Genomic DNA, 18,878 nt, shown 5'->3' with positions numbered 1-18,878 from the left:
TTTGTTCACAGCCATTGACATGTCGAAGAGGTTAACACGTGAAGAGCGGATCGAAATTGTGTTGATATCGCAGTAACCGGGTCATTGCAGCAGATTTCAATGCAAGACACCCTACGAGACCACCCATCTCCCATGCTACAGTTAACAAACTGCTTGCTAAGTTTCGTGAAACTGGTTCAGTGTTGGATTTGCCAAAATGTGGACCCAAGAAAACTGTCACTAATGAAGAAACATCAGTGGCTGTCCTAGCTTCATTCAGCAAGAGCCCACAGCGTAGCACTCGCCACATGTCACTGGAGAGTGGCATTAGTCGAACATCCCTTCGGCGGATATTAACTACTTACAAATGGCACCCTTACAAACTCCAGCTACTGCAGCATCTCAACGAGGATGACCCAGATCGGCGCACAGAATTTGCAGAATGGGCAAAACAAAAATTAGAACAGTACTCTCAGTTCACGCAGAAGATTTTGTTCAGTGATGAGGCAAACTTTTGTGTGACTGGTGAAGTTAACAAACAAAACCACCGCTATTGGTCTGACACTAACCCACATTGGATGGATCCCTCCAAGACTGTTGGAACAACAAAAGTGATGGTTTGGTGTGGTATATGGGGTACAATGATAGTGGGTCCATTCTTCATCAATGGAAACCTCAAGGCCACTGGATATTTGAAATTGCTACATGATGATGTGTTTCCCTCTTTATGCACTGAAGCTGGCACGTTCCCTGAGTTTTTCCAGCAAGATGGTGCACCACCACATTATGGGTGCCAGGTCCAAGCATTCCTAGATGAACAGTTTCCTGGAAAGTGGATTGGTCGTCGTGGGCCAGTTGAATGGCCCCCAAGGTCTCCCGATCTGACCCCCTTAGACTTTTATCTTTGGGGTCATCTGAAGGCAATTGTCTATGGTGTGAAGATACGAGATGTGCAGCACCTGAAACTATGGATACTGGATGCCTGTGCTGGCATTTCTCCTGCGGTGTTGCTATCAGTGTGTGAAGAGTGGGAGAAGAGGGTTGCATTGACAATCCAACACAATGGGCAGCACATTGAACACATTTTATAAGTGGTCAGAAACTTGTAAATAACTCATGAAACAATAAAGTTATGTTGAAACCAAGCACACCATTGTTTTTCTTGTGACATTACCAATAAGTTTGACGTGTCACATGGCCCTCTTCCTATTGAAAAAACAAAAGTTGTATCCAAGATGGCCGACTTCTAAATGGCCACCATGATCACCACCCATCTTGAGGAGTTTGCCCCCTCACATATACTAATGTGCCACAAACAGGACTTTAATATCACCAACCATTCCCATTTTATTACGGTGTATCCATATAAATGGCCCACCCTATACTATTTTTATAGTGGCATATACATATTGAGACAACTAACACATGAGGAGAGTGTTTATTGAGGCACTTCTCTACAATCACAATTCTTTGTGCAAACAGAGGAGTGGCCCCCTGCCGGTCATTGCAAAAATGCTTATTACAGGATTCACTTTCCCAATGGAGGATTTGCTTCTTTTATGTACAGTTGAAAATCAACCTTAAGCTATAGCTAGGCATTGCTCATTAATTAGAACATCTACAGTAATCTACAGTACTTGTATTCTAATAATGAGGAAACTAGTGAGTGTAATTGTATCACTGTTACGCTTTCATTTTTCTTGATAAAGAAAAAAAATACAGGCATGATCATTAAATGATCCTGAGAAACAATGTCCAGTGATTGTTAATATGAGTTTTTAGGGCCATTCAAAATCACTTCTCAAGTATCCAGGGATATTACCTCTTAAGCCTCTCTTCAGAGAAATCCCCAGCTGAAGAGCAGTGAGGTTTATGATAGAAGAAAAATTCTGCAGAAAAACTAAACAAAACTAGTGTTCAGCTGCCAAGTGTTTCCAACATCATGAACAAACTAACACTCAGTTTGCTGAATCAGATGCTTTACACCAGATTTGGAGCCATCACACTTTCAAGCTTGTCTGACTATCAGCTCCTGTGATGCAACAAGTATGAGTGTGTGTGAGAGCCAGTCGTAATTGCCAAGCCCTTGGGTTTCAGGTCACAGTCAGTCATGATCTTACCAAAGTCTTTTTTAGAATATTTATTATATAATAGAATGAATCTGGTGTTACTCAGTATTTAACTGCAATAGCGATGATGGCTATGATGGTCAGAGACAGGCCGCTCAATGGTCTCCTTCCGAAGCTAAAGCCAAAATACAGCAGTGGCATGAATCTGCTTTATTGTGTACATTTAAGCATCGGTTAAAATGGGAAGTTAAACGGGATAATTATTTTCCTTCTCTGCCACTTCCTTACCCTTTTGGCTCAGTGCTGTGACATCACCTGTGGGGGAGGGACAAAGTGAAATTTCCTTAGAATGGAGGACAGCAGAGTTGAGGCAGAAGCAGCAACAAATGCTTTGAGTGTGCTAAAAAAGAAATTAAAAGGAGAAAAAAGCAAGAAAGGAAGAAGCTAGAGACGGGTTATTCGTGACAGTGCTTGTGGCCATGACAATGACGTTGTTGATGAGGCAGTTAAAGTACAGTGTGAAACCCCGAGTCACGCCACATTTCGTTCTTGCATGCATTTAATGTAACACAAATGCCTCGGTGGTCAGCTTCATCAGTCGCTGTTTGCTTTTGTCCCACTGACACCACAACGGCGACAGAGCCGGGTCTGCTCCTTTAAACGAGCCTTTGCGCATAGCCTTCGAATCACCACAACTGCATCAGTGCTGGCTGGGTTGCTTAGCAACTGGACAGCACAGAGATCCCTGAAGAAAACCTCTTCCTCTGTATAAAACACAAGCTCGTGTGATTCTCCGATTGTGGTGTGCGCGTGTTGCCAATTTTCCAGTGTTTATGTTACTAATACGGAAAAAAAAAGATGTTGAAGAGGGATGAAATAAATAAATAAATTCGACGTGCGTGTTTCCATGCCGTGGGTGCGCGCGCGAGTGTGCCCGTATGCATGACTTGTGTGTGGGTGAGCGCCTTCGTGCGTAAGTGCGCGTGTTTCAGAAATGTGGCAAAGTGGAAGAAACGCACGGAAACGCACCGGCACACACTCCCAGCATCCTAATGGGCTTCAGAGAGACAATTCAGCGCATGAACAGCCTGTCGCTAAGGAATTCACCTTAGGTGTCCCCCTCCCTCCTCACCCCTTAGTAGGATATTTTCTTTTATTTTAAAAACAGAGATCCAAAAAGAAAAGAAAAAACCCCAGAAAGAAAACACAGGAGACGAGATTCCCTCATCATATCTCTTTGGTCATTGGTTCGGTGTTTCCAGGAGAAGACCACCGGACCCTAATAACGTATTCAAACGCCATTTAACGCCGGGCAGCGGAGGCAAGTGGACTTTTCGATTAGGTTTGCGTCTTTAACATGTAGGCTAATCCGACGTTGTGACACATTGCATTTGGCGTATCGGGGGGGGGGCATCCATATTTCTCGGCATCTAATTTTTTTTCTCCACCAGAGGAGTGATATAGCCTGCTCTGACGTCTGCATCAGATATTACCCAGTGCTTTTTCAATGTGCATTTTCCCCTCAGTGACTTTGCGCTGATCTACATCATCATCATCAGCAGCGGCAACAACAACAGAGGGGGGAAGACAAAAAAAAAGAAAAGAAGCGGGGGAATGAAGATTTAATTTTTTTCTTTTCTTTTCTTTCTTTTTTTTGTAATACAAACCCACCGCTCCCCTCCAGACGACGAGCGTTTCCAAGCTCAAACAAATATCTTTTAACAACATCACGTTGTGGAATAGTCTGGCGCCAGAGCATCGCTGGAACCATGCCTCATCTGCAGATTTGGACTGGGAAATTTCATCCACCAATTTGATCGTCAAGAGGCTGCTGCTCAGTCACTCATGCCCGTGTTTGTTTGGTTTGTGTTTTTTTAAGGGGGAAGAACACTTGTCATCACTTTTTAAAAGTATTAGGTATGCCGTTTTTTGAGCAAGATGTCTGATCTTCTGGTGTTGGTCGAGGGGCTCTGTGACCTGCACGGATTTCCATAGCCGGGGAAGAAGCAGCGGGGGCCAATTACCAGATTTTTTCTTTCTTTTCTTTTTTTTTACTCCCATCCCTAAAGCATATTTTAATGAAGACATCGCATGCATAGATGTAGGCTAGTTTATTCGGCATTTTTAAAAGGCAATTATTTTTTGATTGCCGATTTTTACTTTGTGCATTTTCGGGAGGACCACTGGACTGGTTGGATTATAGGAACTATATAGAAGGATTTGTGGAGATGTTGGGTCGTCAAGAAGATAAATTATGTGGAATTTTCTCTGCTCTGGCGGCTTTGTCCTTCGTATGCTTTGTTCAAAGGTAAGAAAATGTCGCTTGGAAGAAAAAGAAGAAAAGAAATTACTAACTGTCACACCCGTAGACGTGATTACCGGTCAATAAAAGGCTCAGATGTAGCAAATCGCATTAACGGGGTACCCAGGCCTACTTATTAGGGGCATTGCTGCCGATATATGCCCTATTAGACGGCGCTTTGGCGCGCGCGAGCGTAAAAACATGCGCGTGCACAACCAGAAGCCCATTGTGAAACGTAACCTACTCCCGATATCAAAATGGGGATATACATGTGTGTGTGTGTTGTCTGGGAAGACTGTGTAAAATGACAGCCCTGAGTAGGCACTGTAGGCTTGAGCGATGATTAAGCGATACAATCAATCAGCCGATCATCGATTGATTACGCTGTTCTAAGCAGCTGTCCGCAGCTGTAAACTACAGCACTGTATCCAGCAAGCAAAACCCTTTTAATTTTCACCGCCAACTAATGTTCGTATTCATACTGCTGTCGCCCACCTGCTCCTTTTTGTATATTTATATACGTGTTTCAATCTGATTTTGAGAAGGAATCCTGGCGGGTTGTCATCCTCTGCTGCTCTCCACATAGATGACAGGGTAGCCCTTTAACGTTGCAACGTATTTTTTTTTTTAATTCATGTGTCATGGCTTTTAAATGTTTACACCATTGCCAAATTGCTGCACAAGCCTTCATGGATAACGTCTCAGTGTCAGTCTCCTGATCAGTTCCATAGTTGTTTTGGTCTTAGAGGAACTGATGTAGCTTTCATCCCTTGTGGCCTACCTACTCCTTTTTCATGGTCTGCAGCAACCTACAGCTTCCCTTATGAGAGTGAAATGCTCACTGAGAACACTGGGCTGCACCTTTTGACATCTGATTCCATTACAATAGTCTGGCCCAAGCAAATGAAAGGGTTTCATTTTTGCAGATTCCCTCATGATGCTGTCAGGTGTCAAACCCTCCGGCCCTGCAACTGCCCAGCTTGATGAACAGCTGCACTGCCTATGAGCTAATTGAACAGTGATTCCCTGACTGAGCCGTGGGCAGTAGTGCTCCTGCCATACCAAGGGAGCAATTCCCCCCCACACACACACACACACAGACAGACGCACGCATGCACACCCTCCCTCTACACTCATTCAGCACCCTTCTTGTAATAGGGAACCTCAGCTGGAGAGCTGCTCTCTGCTAGGTGATGCAGGTCATGGCACCAATGTTATAGATGCCACTCAGACTAGAGTGGACTATGCAGTTCCTCCTGGGAGAGGTGGTCTGTCTCCAGGCTCGGACTGATGAGGCCCGTGCTTCTGACGGCATGATGGGAGGCTTTTTGCTATAACCCCGTGCTTATTAAAACACACGCCACTGAATCACGCTGGGCTTTTAGCTGATGGCGAGCCAAAGAAACTGTGACGTTGTTACACTTAACACCATTGTTTCTGAAGGACTGGCATCAATATAAAACGTTTGACAGGTGCACCATCATTGCATCCCCTCAACCGATTTGATGAATATGCTGTAGGTGGGGCAGAAGGGGATAATGCACAATGCAAAGCACATTTTTCAAGCCTTTCTAGTTATGATACAAACATGGGATTGTCTTAACATTTTATCAGGTGCACCTCAGAGTAACACAGATAAAAAAGCATCTGCATGGATGTAATTCTTTGCAGTGCTATTTTCTTTGCATTTTGATTAAATCTGGAGTCTGGTAGTGAAATAATGTTTACTTTGAAGGACGTGGGATGCACGCGTGGATGGGATTATTTGTATGCAAGGTGTTGTTTAACATCCAAAGTCCCCTTCTGCCCTTTTGCTAACACCTCATCAGGGCTTCCTTTTCAAATGTCACATTTGAAAAGGAATATAGAGTATGTGCAGCACAGTTTTCAGGCTACTATCACCCAGTAGGTTTGCTGTAGAGATACAAAATGTTTGTGACAAAAGTATTGGACACTTCTGCTTTTGTTGCTTAAAAATGGCTCTTGGATTTTCACCTCCCCTCCAGCTCCTCCATTGGAAGCGCCGGCATGTCTGTGGCCAAGACCACCGTGGACAAGTTGCTGAAGGGATATGACATCCGTTTAAGGCCTGATTTTGGAGGTACGTGTCATGATTATATCTGTTTATGGGGCTCAGGCTCTGCTGTCGAGGCTCTTAACAATTCAAGGTTTGGTCATGATGATATCTACGAGTCATCCCTAAGCCGAGAGCTGCCGAAGAGTTGGCCTGTGGCAAAAAAAAAAAAAAAAAAAAAAAAAAGATGGGGATGAGCTTTGAAGTGACTGCTACCATGTCATTACTATGCATCTATCCACATAATCGAAGATGGCTGCTCCTCTATAAGTAGGGCATACATGGAGATGAGCCGTCAAACGCTATGTCTTTTAAAATCTGGCAGACTGAATGCACCGATTTTCAATACTTTTCTGAATGCACTTCTGATTAGAGATGTTTTATGGCCTCTGCGTTGTACATTACGCCATACATTTGGCCCATTAACTTTTACTGGAAATTGTGCATTTGCTCATTACAATAATGTTTGCTTTTATGATTCTTTAAAGTATACAACATGGAGGACAACTCGTTCTTGTTTGCTACTTAGAGTGATTGTTTTGCTGAAGCTATTTAACTAAAGCAGAAGTAAAGCACTATGAAAATAGCTGGACAATCTATATTAATTTGTTGGTAATTTAATAGGTAATTCGTTGGGTCTCTTTTGTGTAAAATGAAGATTTGGGGAAAAAATTGGATAAGAATTAAAGCTTTTCTTTTGCAAATTAAGTAGATCATGCGTACTTACAATGTACAAGATGAAAAGCCAGTGCTTGGTTTCCTTTTGACATTTAAGTTATTGAGATAACATAAACTTAACATTTCCAGCTGTGGCAGCGTTGCTTTTCTTCTGCTGTAAAAAATGTTCAGGGTTGTAGATTTGATTGAATTTCATTTCAAATGTAAACAAACATACATTTACATACATTTAGGAGGCTTATTTGGCTGATAGTGGTTTTCTTTAACACATAAGATCTAAATTACGCTTATTAAATATATGCACACTGTTCACCAGTACCTTTTTTTAAATATGCTGCAGGCTGCAGCTTGTCAGTCCTGTGACTACACTACAGTTGATGAGAATGAGAGCAAGCAGTGAAAAACATATAGCAGGTGTGCCTCCTCATATAACCTTCGTCTGGTTGGCTGCTCTGCCAAAAGCAGATGCTCTGATGAAGGCTTATGTGCCAAGATGTGTTAGGCTGATGTTAGCTATTGTAAAAAGAAATATATATATATATATATATATATATATATATATATATATATATATATATATATATATATATATAGATATATATGTTATAGTTGAGGTTAGGTCTTTGTTCTGTGTTTTGGAGTGCTGCCATTCCAGAGTTGTTTCAAAGACTCAGTGAAAGGAAATGAGACAAAGCAGCAACGAAATGCCATTTTCACTTTGCTTCCGACTGTTGAAACAAGCTCGTTATGCCTAGCAGTGGTTTTGGACATTGCACATTTCATTTTAGTTTTGCAGCCAATTTCAGTTGGGATATTATCACCCAGCAAGACCCAGTCCCGTTTGACGATATTAAATATCACTCAAATACAAACAAATGTTTCAAAGTCAATGTTTCTGCAACAGATTCACACATTCCTCGGCCCCATTTATGTAGCGCCATAGCTGTGTAGCTGGTGCTTGCAAATGCCAAGTCTATTGTGTTTTCTCTCTGGCGTTTCAATTAGTGCTTTCATGACAGTTGGCAGCAATTTGAAGAGTGTTTCGGGTCTGAACTCATCCTTATTGTCCCGCTCACCAGCAACAGTTTTGTAGCTCACCAGTTCCACCATTCAAAGCAGACAAAAGAATTAAATGTGACCAAGAACTGTTGAATCTGTGTAGCGTTTTTGTTGTTGTTAAAGGTCAGAAAATACAAAAAAAGCTCGATTCGGCATGTCGAATTGGCAAGCAAGCAACAATCACTTTACTTCGCCATAATGACTTACATAATATATAAAAACACAATGCCATAATTCCCATCGCATATCTCTTGTGGGTGAATTACCAAAGTATGTATTAAATATCAGAATATAATCAGGAATTTGGTGCATAAATTTTGAATAAAAATAAAGGTTTCTGTTTCGAAATGTTCGATGTTAAAAAGATATAGGCAGCGTTTTGTGTTATGTGAATGATTTCATTTTTGTGCAGCTGAGAAATCAGCAATGTTTTATATTAATAAACAAATGGATTAACACTGCAGCGTCCTCTTTTATCTGTATATTACCATCAATTCAAGTAAATGCCTTGATTTCTGGTTCTACTTTGAATGATGTAAAATATCTATGTTGATATTGATTGCCTAAAGATTTGTTAGTCACAGGCTGCTATTCTGTAGCAAGCTGCGAATGTGTTGGAGTAAGTAGAGCAAGTTTTAAGGAGTGAGTATCCCAGGCAGGGAGTAGCTGTGCTTTACCCTCGGGCCAGAGAGCTGTAGTCCATCATGTCCTGATATTTCCAACATCACTCAGCTGCTTCTGTTTTGCTACAGCTGCTGATGACCTTCAGCACTGGAGATTCAAGAAAGAGGATTTTAATTTGGCACAATGCAGGACAGTGAGTGCGATTCCTATCGGCTTGGCCAACACCCATATTAGAAGTGAAGATGAGCCCAGAGGTGCATGTTGGAGGAAAAAGCTTGTGCACTGAGTGGTCAGAAACAGGACGGTGATGCGTGATATTATTCAGATCGTTTATTCAAATGGAAAGTCCACTCTGCAGTCATTCCATTTGAACAGTGCTCTCCTCTTCCCATTGATCTGTGAACTAACTGGAATTCAAGATAATAGCTCAACAGCACCAAATTACTTCTATACTATCATGATATTGGTTGAATTACTATTACTTTTTTTCAGTTTTGCAGAAAAAACAGTTTGATTAGTGATCTCTTGCAAAAAGGGTGTGCGTGTTTTCTCCTTGGATTGTAGTCCTTGGTTGTAACTGCCTAACAAACCGCCCATGGTAACAGTGCTGATTTTTCGACCGCAATTCTGAATGATGCATTACATTGATTCAAATTCAGCCAGCGCATTGCAGACCTGGTAAAGAAAGAATCATTTTTTAAGCACAATTTTTTTAAACACATTTGCTCTTTTTGAATCAGTTGTGTTTTCATACCAATGCAATTACTACTACGTAATCCAGAACCTGATTGTACTGAAATCTGTGTCTTGGATTAAAAAAAAAACACTGACAAGTTACCAAAAAATGGATGGTTGGTTGATCGTGTCACTGCTCAGCTGCATTTCACAGCGTCTGCCAACAGTACTTGCTTATTTGCTGCCTTGATGCTGATGAGCTCTATCTTTTCCCACTTAATGTTGAATTATAAAGAAATAAGGATGAAACACAGTTTTAATGACATTAAATGATTCTAACTAGCTTGAACTAAGCAGCAAATGGTGCATTCAAATGCTTTTCTTAAAATGTGCTCATTCCACGAGAACTTTCCAGCATACTGAAAAGTGTTGTGTGGACTTGTTTAGTCGGGCTTATACGTGTGTTGTTCATGTAAGGCAGATGACTCACAGTGATGTATGACAGTGTCTTACAATTAATGGGAAAATAGTGGATTTGGGGAATATGCCCAATTTGGGAGTATTAGTAAATCTGCAAAGCTTGAACACATACTAAATGGAAAATAGGACACTCTAATGAGACTATAGATTTTTAAAGTTCACAGACATTGTAGGGAGTAAGAGCAACCACTGCAGCAGTAAAGCTTTATTAGTTATTGGAGCACAGTGGTGCTGGTCATGTGTTTAATGATATTTTCTAAAACTGGTTGGTCTTTATCATGATTCAGTGATGATGATGCACCTTCTGCCGGGGTAGTCCCTGTCTTTGATTTCATAGAAAGTGCTAATATTTGTTGGGAAATTCAAGGTAATTGCAAAAATACTAGAAATAGTCATGGAGGGCTTTGGTTGACTATATATGTTTTGGGTTATTACATTTGAAAGAGATGTATGTTATCATAAGAGTGAGGGGGTTTAAAAGAAATATTTTCTTCTATTCAAAATGAAATAAAGAAATATTGGAATTTGAATTTTTTTTAACTTTCATATTTAACCACAGGTACAAGAATCAGATCCAGAACATGTAACATTTACACTTGTCTACTGTTCCACAACCATCCCCTTTGACAAATCTGATAAATGATTTAGTACTCTGCCTGTCGAGAGGAGGAGCAGGGGCTGTGGATGCACATGCATTTATTTTTCAAATCCGTAAGCTGGTTAAGCTTGTTGAAGACTTGCAATTGTTACAATTACCTATGACGATTTGCAATTTTTTTTAACTGCAGTGCCAGACTTCATCTAAATATACAGATAGTAATTTCTTTGTCTAGTACATGTTATTATGAGTGATCAGTTGATCTTTGAGAGTCTTAAGTCTTTCTCAGGTAACAGTGCATCTAGCGTCTATGTTTTCACTCTTTCACAGTAGCTCGCAACATCAAAATCTACACAAGAAGGAGCACCGAAATGCCTCCAAAGCAGCCTTACTGGCAAAGCTTTCTGTAGACAGCTATGCTTCCTTAAGCTAGCAATATTTTATCATTGCAGGTTTTGTTCGGGTGCAACCATTCAACACATGCCAATCGTATGCTACAGAATGCCAACACTCTTGAAACTGGCTGCATGTTATCAAGCGAATCAAAGAGTAATCTCGCAGACTGAAACTCTGAGCTAGTAGAGTGAAGTAACTCATCAGTAAGATCACCTGCTGGGGAAAACAGACGGTTGACTCTCCTTGGCACATGGTTGGCTGCTCTTGACCAAGTGTTTTTGACAGTAAGCCCCATTTTTCAGTGAACACGGGAAGCTCTGCTGCAAGGTATTCCTCATGTGCCTGTGCACCTTTACAACATTTTAATTATATAGGTTACAATGGCAAAGCCCCTTGGAAACCTGGGCCAGGTGCTGAAGAGCCAAAGAGTCTGAAAAAGGCAATAGATCAGGTACCCAGTAAATAATCACAGTGGACTTGTAACTGGTGAAGGTTCATTGTAGAAAATTGCAGCTATCAAGGAGACCACTGGTCCCAAGATCCTTTTTTGGGCACAAGTCATTTTTGCACATGGTAAAGCACTCTGGCGAGCTTTGAGATTTTTTTTCCCTACAGTTGATCCCACAATACTACCAGATTCACAAAGAAATGAAGTATAAGTAGGGCCCAGAGCACTTACAGAACGGATTGCTTTACATTCAGTATACCTGCTAGATTATTATTATAAGCTGTAGACATCATTTTAAAAAAAGGTCGGCATGTCTAAGAACAGACATTCATGCTATGGTGTGTAAAATATCTGAGTATGAGAACATTCAATGTATACTGTGCATAATGTACTATGCAAAAATCTTGTGGGTGCAATATGGATGTAAATATGGTCCAGAATGATTACACCTCTCTGGCATCTAATGACAAGTGTCAAATTTCTATCTGAAAGAGCTCGGGAGGTGCCAGACTCTATCTGCACTCTCTGCTCGACATCTCTCATATTTTGCCAGCGGTGGCAGTACCAGTCCGACAACAATGTATCTGGTGCCATGACTGTTGTCAGACATTGGACTTAAAAGGCAGAACCCTTTCACAGTGATGAAGATTAATTTTTGTTATTAACATCTATACTGAGACCTGTGCTGGTTACCATTTTGAATGTATTGAATATATCACCCAGTTGACTGAATTAGCAAATTAGGTAGCGAGTTAGCGAGCAAAGCTACCTGTCAAGCAGAAGACCATTGAACCCTCCAATCACTTTCTGCTGGCTGCAACAATGTTAAGACAGCAATAGACCACTTCCTTATTGCAGCCTTTTCAATTCAATTCAATTCAATTCAATTCAATTCAATTCAATTTTATTTATATAGCGCCAAATCACAACAAAAGTCGCCTCAAGGCGCTTTATATTGTACAATAGATCGCACAATAATAAATACAGAGAAAACCCCAACAATCATATCATATGACCCCTATGAGCAAGCACTTTGGCGACAGTGGGAAGGAAAACTCCCTTTAACAGGAAGAAACCTCCGGCAGAACCAGGCTCAGGGAGGCGGGGCCATCTGCTGCGACCAGTTGGGGTGAAGAAGGAAAACAGGATAAAGACATGCTGTGGAAGAGAGACAGAAATTAATAACAGATATGATTCAATGCAGAGAGGTCTATTAACACATAGTGAGTGGCTGGAAAGGAAAAACTCAATGCATCATGGGAATCCCGGCAGCTCACGTCTATTGCAGCATAACTAAGGGAGGATTCAGGGTCACCTGGTCCAGCCCTAACTATATGCTTTAGCAAAAGGAAAGTTTTAAGCCTAATCTTGAAAGTAGAGATAGTGTCTGTCTCCGAATCCAAACTGGAAGCTGGTTCCACAGAAGAGCGGCCTGAAAACTGAAGGTTCTCCCTCCCATTCTACTTTTAAATACTCTAGGAACAACAAGTAAGCCTGCAGAGCGAGAGCGAAGTGCTCTAATAGGGTGATATGGTACCACAAGGTCATTAAGATAAGATGGGGCCTGATTATTTAAGACCTTGTATGTGAGGAGCAGGATTTTGAATTCAATTCTGGATTTAACAGGAAGCCAATGAAGGGAAGCCAAAACAGGAGAAATATGTTCTCTCTTCCTAGTCCCTGTCAGTACTCTTGCTGCAGCATTTTGGATTAGCTGAAGACTTTTCAGGGAGTTTTAGGACATCCTGATAATAAAGAATTACAGTAGTCCAGCCTGGAAGTAATAAATGCATGAACTAGTTTTTCAGCATCACTCTGAGACAGGATATTTCTAATTTTAGAGATGTTGCGCAAATGGAAGAAAGCAGTCTTACATATTTGTTTAATATGTGCATTGAAGGACATGTCCTGGTCAAAAATGACTCAAGGTTCCTCACAGTGTTACTGGAGGCCAAGGTAATGCCATCCAGAGTAAGAATCTGGTTAGATACCATATTTCTAAGATTTTCAGGGCCGAGTACAATAACCTCAGTTTTATCTGAATTAAGAAGCAGAAAGTTAGCGGCCATCCAGGTCTTTATGTCTTTAAGACATTCCTGCAGTTTAACTAATTGGTGTGTGTTACCTGGCTTCATGGATAGATAGAGCTGCGCGTCATCTGCATAGCAGTGAAAATTTATGCTATGTCTTCTAATGATGCTGCCTAGGGAAGCATGTATAATGTAAATAGAATTGGTCCTAGCACTGAACCCTGTGGAACACCATAATTGACCTTAGTGTGAGAAGAGGACTCTCCATTTACTTGAACAAATTGGAGTCTATTAGATAGATATGATACAAACCACTGCAGCGCAGTACCTGTAATACCTACAGCATGTTCTAATCGCTCTAATAGGATATTATGATCAACAGTATCAAAGCGCAGCACTAAGGTCTAGCAGGACAAGCACAGAGATGAGTCCACTGTCAGAGGCCATAAGAAGATCATTTGTAACCTTCACTAAAGCTGTTTCTGTGCTGTGATGAGCTCTGAAACCTGACTGAAACTCTTCAAATAAGCCATTCCTCTGCAGATGATCTGTTAGCTGTTTGACAACTACTCTTTCAAGGATTTTTGATATAAAAGGAAGGTTGGAGATTGGCCTGTAATTAGCTAAGACAGCTGGGTCTAGAGATGGCTTTTTGAGTAAAGGTTTAACTACAGCCAGCTTGAAGGCCTGTGGTACATAGCCGATTATTAGAGATAGGTTGATCATATTTAAGATCGAAGAATTAATTAATGGCAGGACTTCTTTGAGCAGTTTTGTAGGAATGGGGTCTAAAAGACACGTTGATGGTTTGGAGGAATTAATTATTCATGTACACATTTTGATCTCCAGAACTTCTTCTCTTTAGTTGTCCTTCTAGACAACATAATTTTATTGTGAAGAACTGCTCTAATGTGTATGCCGATTGCTATGAAATCCTGATGCTTTGGTCTGTTTTGGATGGAAGTCTTATCAATGACATGTTCAAGGCCCAGTCAAAAAGGCCTAGAGAATGGTTGATGGCTTTCTGGCAACCACCAATCACAAGGGTTCTGCATCAAAAATCTCTCTGTAATTGCTTTGGTCCCTACTAGACTTGTGCAATATGCCTGCCTTGCTGCTGCAGACAAAACATTTCAGAAGTTGCAACTTTTACTTTGAAATTGAACGGTCTCTGTTTCTGGTTTTCACATTTCACAGCTAGTCTCACTACTGCCTTGAGAGTAATTAGTGAGAGTTTGCAGACAAGTGAGGACTACCTTACAAACTGCAGGCAACTGTGGCCATCTGCTAGTGACCAAAGCAATTGGATCTTTTCTGTGCTGCACTATATACCACTTTGTGACAGATATCGCTTCACTACTACTGGTAACCTCTACCAAGCACTCAGGAGTCAACATTTTTTTCCTAATGAGCCGTGGTTGCTAGGGGGCCACCAACCAATTTCTAGGTATTCATGATGGGAGCTTTGGCAATCAATTTTACAGCAATTGCCATCAGCCACTTGCCAACCAACTTGGAACACACCTTCTTCCCTTCCCACCAGTGGTTGCCAGATGGTCACTGATTGGTCTTAAGGCCCATGTGACTGAAGCCCTAGTTTTTTCTCTGCATCTAAGATTTTTTTTACACTAGCAAGCAGCTAGTGTAAAGCTTTCTGTTAAGCTGAAACTCAGAAACTTCTGCATCCATCTTCAGGACCTTGAACTCTCTGAGGTTTCTCTACAGCAAAATGAATGCAGCTCTTCATTACTGCCTGATTTTTGCTCGTCTTGTAGAAATTATATTCTCACAAACATGTATTCTGTCTGATTTTCATTATCTTTCCTTCTGTGATTACATTGCGATGCTCAGCATGTTAATATATTCCAGTTTTTTGCCCCTCGCACTCGCAATGATCCCTTGCCCTCACAACGCCTTTTCGCTATTCAGTGCATGAGCTAGATCGCCCCCTGTTGCTGACAGGCAGGCGCTATATAGATCAGTCTGGCATATTACTTTCATCAAAGATCCAGTGGGTATACACACGTTTTTCCTGTTTGTGATTTCATTTCTTTGTCTTAGAGTGTCGCTGTTACAAATTCTGCGAAATTGCACATCTTCCTTGTTGATTTTATATGTAAATGATTAATTAAGGGACTGTCTGCATCCCTTTATGGCTAAATCAATCAGGCTTCTGCATGTGTGTACAATTACTCAACGGCTGAGATTTATAAAAGAGGGTCATGTGTATGCATGGCTTTATAAAACTGATTAAAAGAATGCGCATTCCTGCCTTTATGCATACACAATTTTAGCCAATCGAATGTTTGCTTTTTAAAAAAAGATACCGATGCCTCACAGAGTGGATAGGAGACCATGAGGAGATATTCAACAAACCAGATTTAAAAAGTGTTCCAGATCTTGTACCTACTCCACCTACTCCACCTTTATGAAAGAAAGAAGACTGTTTACAGCTGCTACAATTTATTATACAGTTGACCCCAACATTAGCCTGACCCTTCGACAGTGTAGCCTGCAGTTTGAAAACCATTGTTTGTTCATCTCTTCTGCCTTTCTTCTTCCGTCTCACCCTTTTATCTCACTCTTCTCTCATTCACGTAGCCTTGCATGCATGCACACAAAGACACTCAAGTGTGCTCGAGAACTTGCATGTCTCCGCATTAAATTATTTTTTTCTCTGTCAAGTTGTCCGACACTTCAATAAAACCTTGACTACAAATGCTGTTTATCTTGGATAACACAGCCAACCTTGGTAGTCATGTAGGTTTTCGTAAATGTGATAGTCCCTAAAAAAACCAAAAAAACCGTAATGTAGTATATGAAATAGCCAAACCGTTTCTTAACAGACCTTATAGCCAGTCACATAATAAGTTTATAATACTGTTTGGTGTTACCTTGTAGTGACTTTTTTCTTCCTTTGCTGCAAGTTGTTTAACATCATTTACTTTGCCCTGATTTATCTAAAAAATCAAAACAAAACAAAGGACTCAACAAGGAGTCCTTTTCAATTCAATTTTATTTAGTGTATATAGTGGCCAAATCACAACAACAGTCGCCTCAACGTGCTTTATATTGTACGACTCCACAATAATACAGTAGGCTGTACAATAGTCATGAATAGAGACTCTGGTTAGGCTAACTTGGGGATGTCTCTCCCGATATTTGGTTCCTGGGTATTAATTATTGTATCACAAGACAATGTACTGCAATGTTGATTTTTTGTCCCATGGTATGGGGTTGTAGCTGTACCAGAAACTTAGTTGTCAGTACCAATACCAGTAGAACTACACAATTCTCGAATTCTCAAAAGGGACTAACTAATGAACTTAAACATAAACTCCTTTATTTAAAACAAATATTGCTTCAAAATCTCTTACTTGGTGGTGACAGACCATTAATTTAATTTTGACATTATAATTCGTTCAAAGGATGCAGGCTGAGATGGTTGCTGAGTAGCCTACTAATATTATGATGATGTGTAACATAAGTTACATTATGATGTCTTAACGTGGAACATAGTTCACAACAGAGTTGCCACCTGTCTCAAAAAATGGTAATGTGTATTTCAGAATAACATAAGAAGGATATTTAATACCTTGGATGTTGTTGCTGAATTGAAATTCATTTACTTTGAATTACTTTAACAGATCTGCATTTCATCTCTTAGATGTTTTTCTAAGCATGATGGCATCATTTGCATATAGCCTTTTGCAAATCAGTTATAACCCTTTTTTGGCCTTTTTTAAATGGACAAGTCTAGATCGAAGTACGCTCGCTATTTTCCATGTGTAATACGTGCTGTGCAGTGCATAGTGTTTTTGCTCATGTGCATTCTTCTTCTTACATGTCTGGATTGCCTACAGTACTAAAAAAACATAGACATTTTCAGAGTATTGTAGTAAGTATTGGTTTTGGTACTTCCCCTGCACAGAAGCTTTACCCTTTTTTATGTGTCTTATCAGCAAAAAATGCAAAAACAAACTAGAATGCTTAAAATAGCAACAATCTTTGATGCATTTTGGGCCACATTACCCCACCATAATCTCAACATAGTTTGAGCCCAGACAGCAAAGGCAGCATGGTGTGAGACTGTCCATCAAAGCTCTTCATCCACTGTAATTTTTAAGCGATGCATTTAAAGATAGTTTGAAATTTGCACTTTTGTTTTTTCATTGCAGTATGCAGCCACAGTGTGAATCTAAAAAAAAAAAAAGAAATTTACAATTTTGACCACTGTGACTCAAATACTGTATTCTAGCTCTCAGGAGAAGCTTATCCTCCTCCTTTAATCAGAATTCAGACAATGGAAGTAATATAGAGAAATACATTTTGGTAATGATACCGCCACCTTTAGGTGTTACGGCATTTTTACAGTTGTAACAAAGTTGTTGTTTCTGCAGATGGATACTTCATTTATCCCCCTCCTACTTACACAGTCATTTTGTCTCTGTTCATTAACCTTTTGTGAAAAGAATACTTATCAATAATACTCGACAGATCACCATATGTTCCAGTAAGAGACCTAGCAGAGGTCATGCACTGTGCTAAGGATGGTTTGTACTTTCAGTCAGGAAAAAGGGCATGGTGATCTGACAGTTTCATTCTGGCGAAAACAATTCCCTGTCCTGCTATCAGTGTGAACAAGCTAACAAATGGAAAAACAAACAAACGTCCAGTCAGTTGGAGACGATAAGAGGGCCAAGCTCAGCTCATTCACACATTCGTCCTTCTGGAGGACACATTTCAAATCAAGCTGTCATCATCACAGGAATGGGTTTTATGATCTCAGCTTCCACCATTAACACACCATGACAGGTGACATATCACAAATGCTGTAAAGATGTCATTCTTCCCGCAGAGCCGTGACCAAGTGTGGGACATCTCTAGATGACAAAAAAAGTGCATTTACTCAATCCAGGACTGCAGATTTTATGGATATACATGCTTAAATATGGTCTGGTGGGCAAATGTTTTTTTAAGGGTCGGCAAAAAGGGTGTTCAAGTTCAAGTGTTGATCACGAAGAGCACTGAGTGAAGTTGAAAGCCCGGCCACTAAATGTAGTCGGCAGATGTCCAGGGGGTGTTCTGAGGCAAGCATTTTTCAAATAGTGACTTTGAGATGAGCTTGTAATCATAGAGCGAATGTATTTTTAGATGACCAACCAATGTAGACAATACTTTATCATATCAGAGTAGACTAAAGAAACAAAGAACCAATCCTCTACCTACCTAAATGTTCTTTTAATTAAGAGGTTCAAATGGTTACAAATAGAAATCTTTATAAACATCATTAAATGGGGGAAGCTATCAGTGAAAGTGCTTTCCACAGTGTTTAATGTGGTTGCATAAAACTGTAAGTTACGCTACATGGGAATTTAATGGGAAACCACTCAGCAAAGACTTTGAAGGTCTTTATTTAATTAAAATGCACATTTCATCTTCCTGCCTTCATCATGCAACAAACAC

The 18,878-nt window shown here is 40.4% G+C and overlaps 1 protein-coding gene across 1 annotated transcript in view; it reads left to right on the top strand.

Annotated features, from left to right (window-relative positions):
* Nucleotides 1-4,173: 4,173 nt before the first annotated feature.
* The window catches only part of gabrb4 (gamma-aminobutyric acid type A receptor subunit beta4), a 53,396-nt gene continuing 38,691 nt past the window's right edge, over nucleotides 4,174-18,878 (top strand). Inside the window, exons 1-2 of the mRNA XM_031751132.2 lie at nucleotides 4,174-4,356; nucleotides 6,357-6,451. Of these exons, the coding sequence (XP_031606992.2) occupies nucleotides 4,277-4,356; nucleotides 6,357-6,451 (175 nt within the window). The 5' untranslated portion in view covers nucleotides 4,174-4,276. The remainder of the gene's footprint in view (nucleotides 4,357-6,356; nucleotides 6,452-18,878) is intronic.

This window comes from Oreochromis aureus, linkage group 10, assembly GCF_013358895.1.
Source record: "Oreochromis aureus strain Israel breed Guangdong linkage group 10, ZZ_aureus, whole genome shotgun sequence".
Lineage (NCBI taxonomy): Eukaryota > Metazoa > Chordata > Actinopteri > Cichliformes > Cichlidae > Oreochromis > Oreochromis aureus.
Note: the sequence above shows the minus strand (reverse complement) of the source record. Positions and strands in the feature narration are given on the sequence as shown.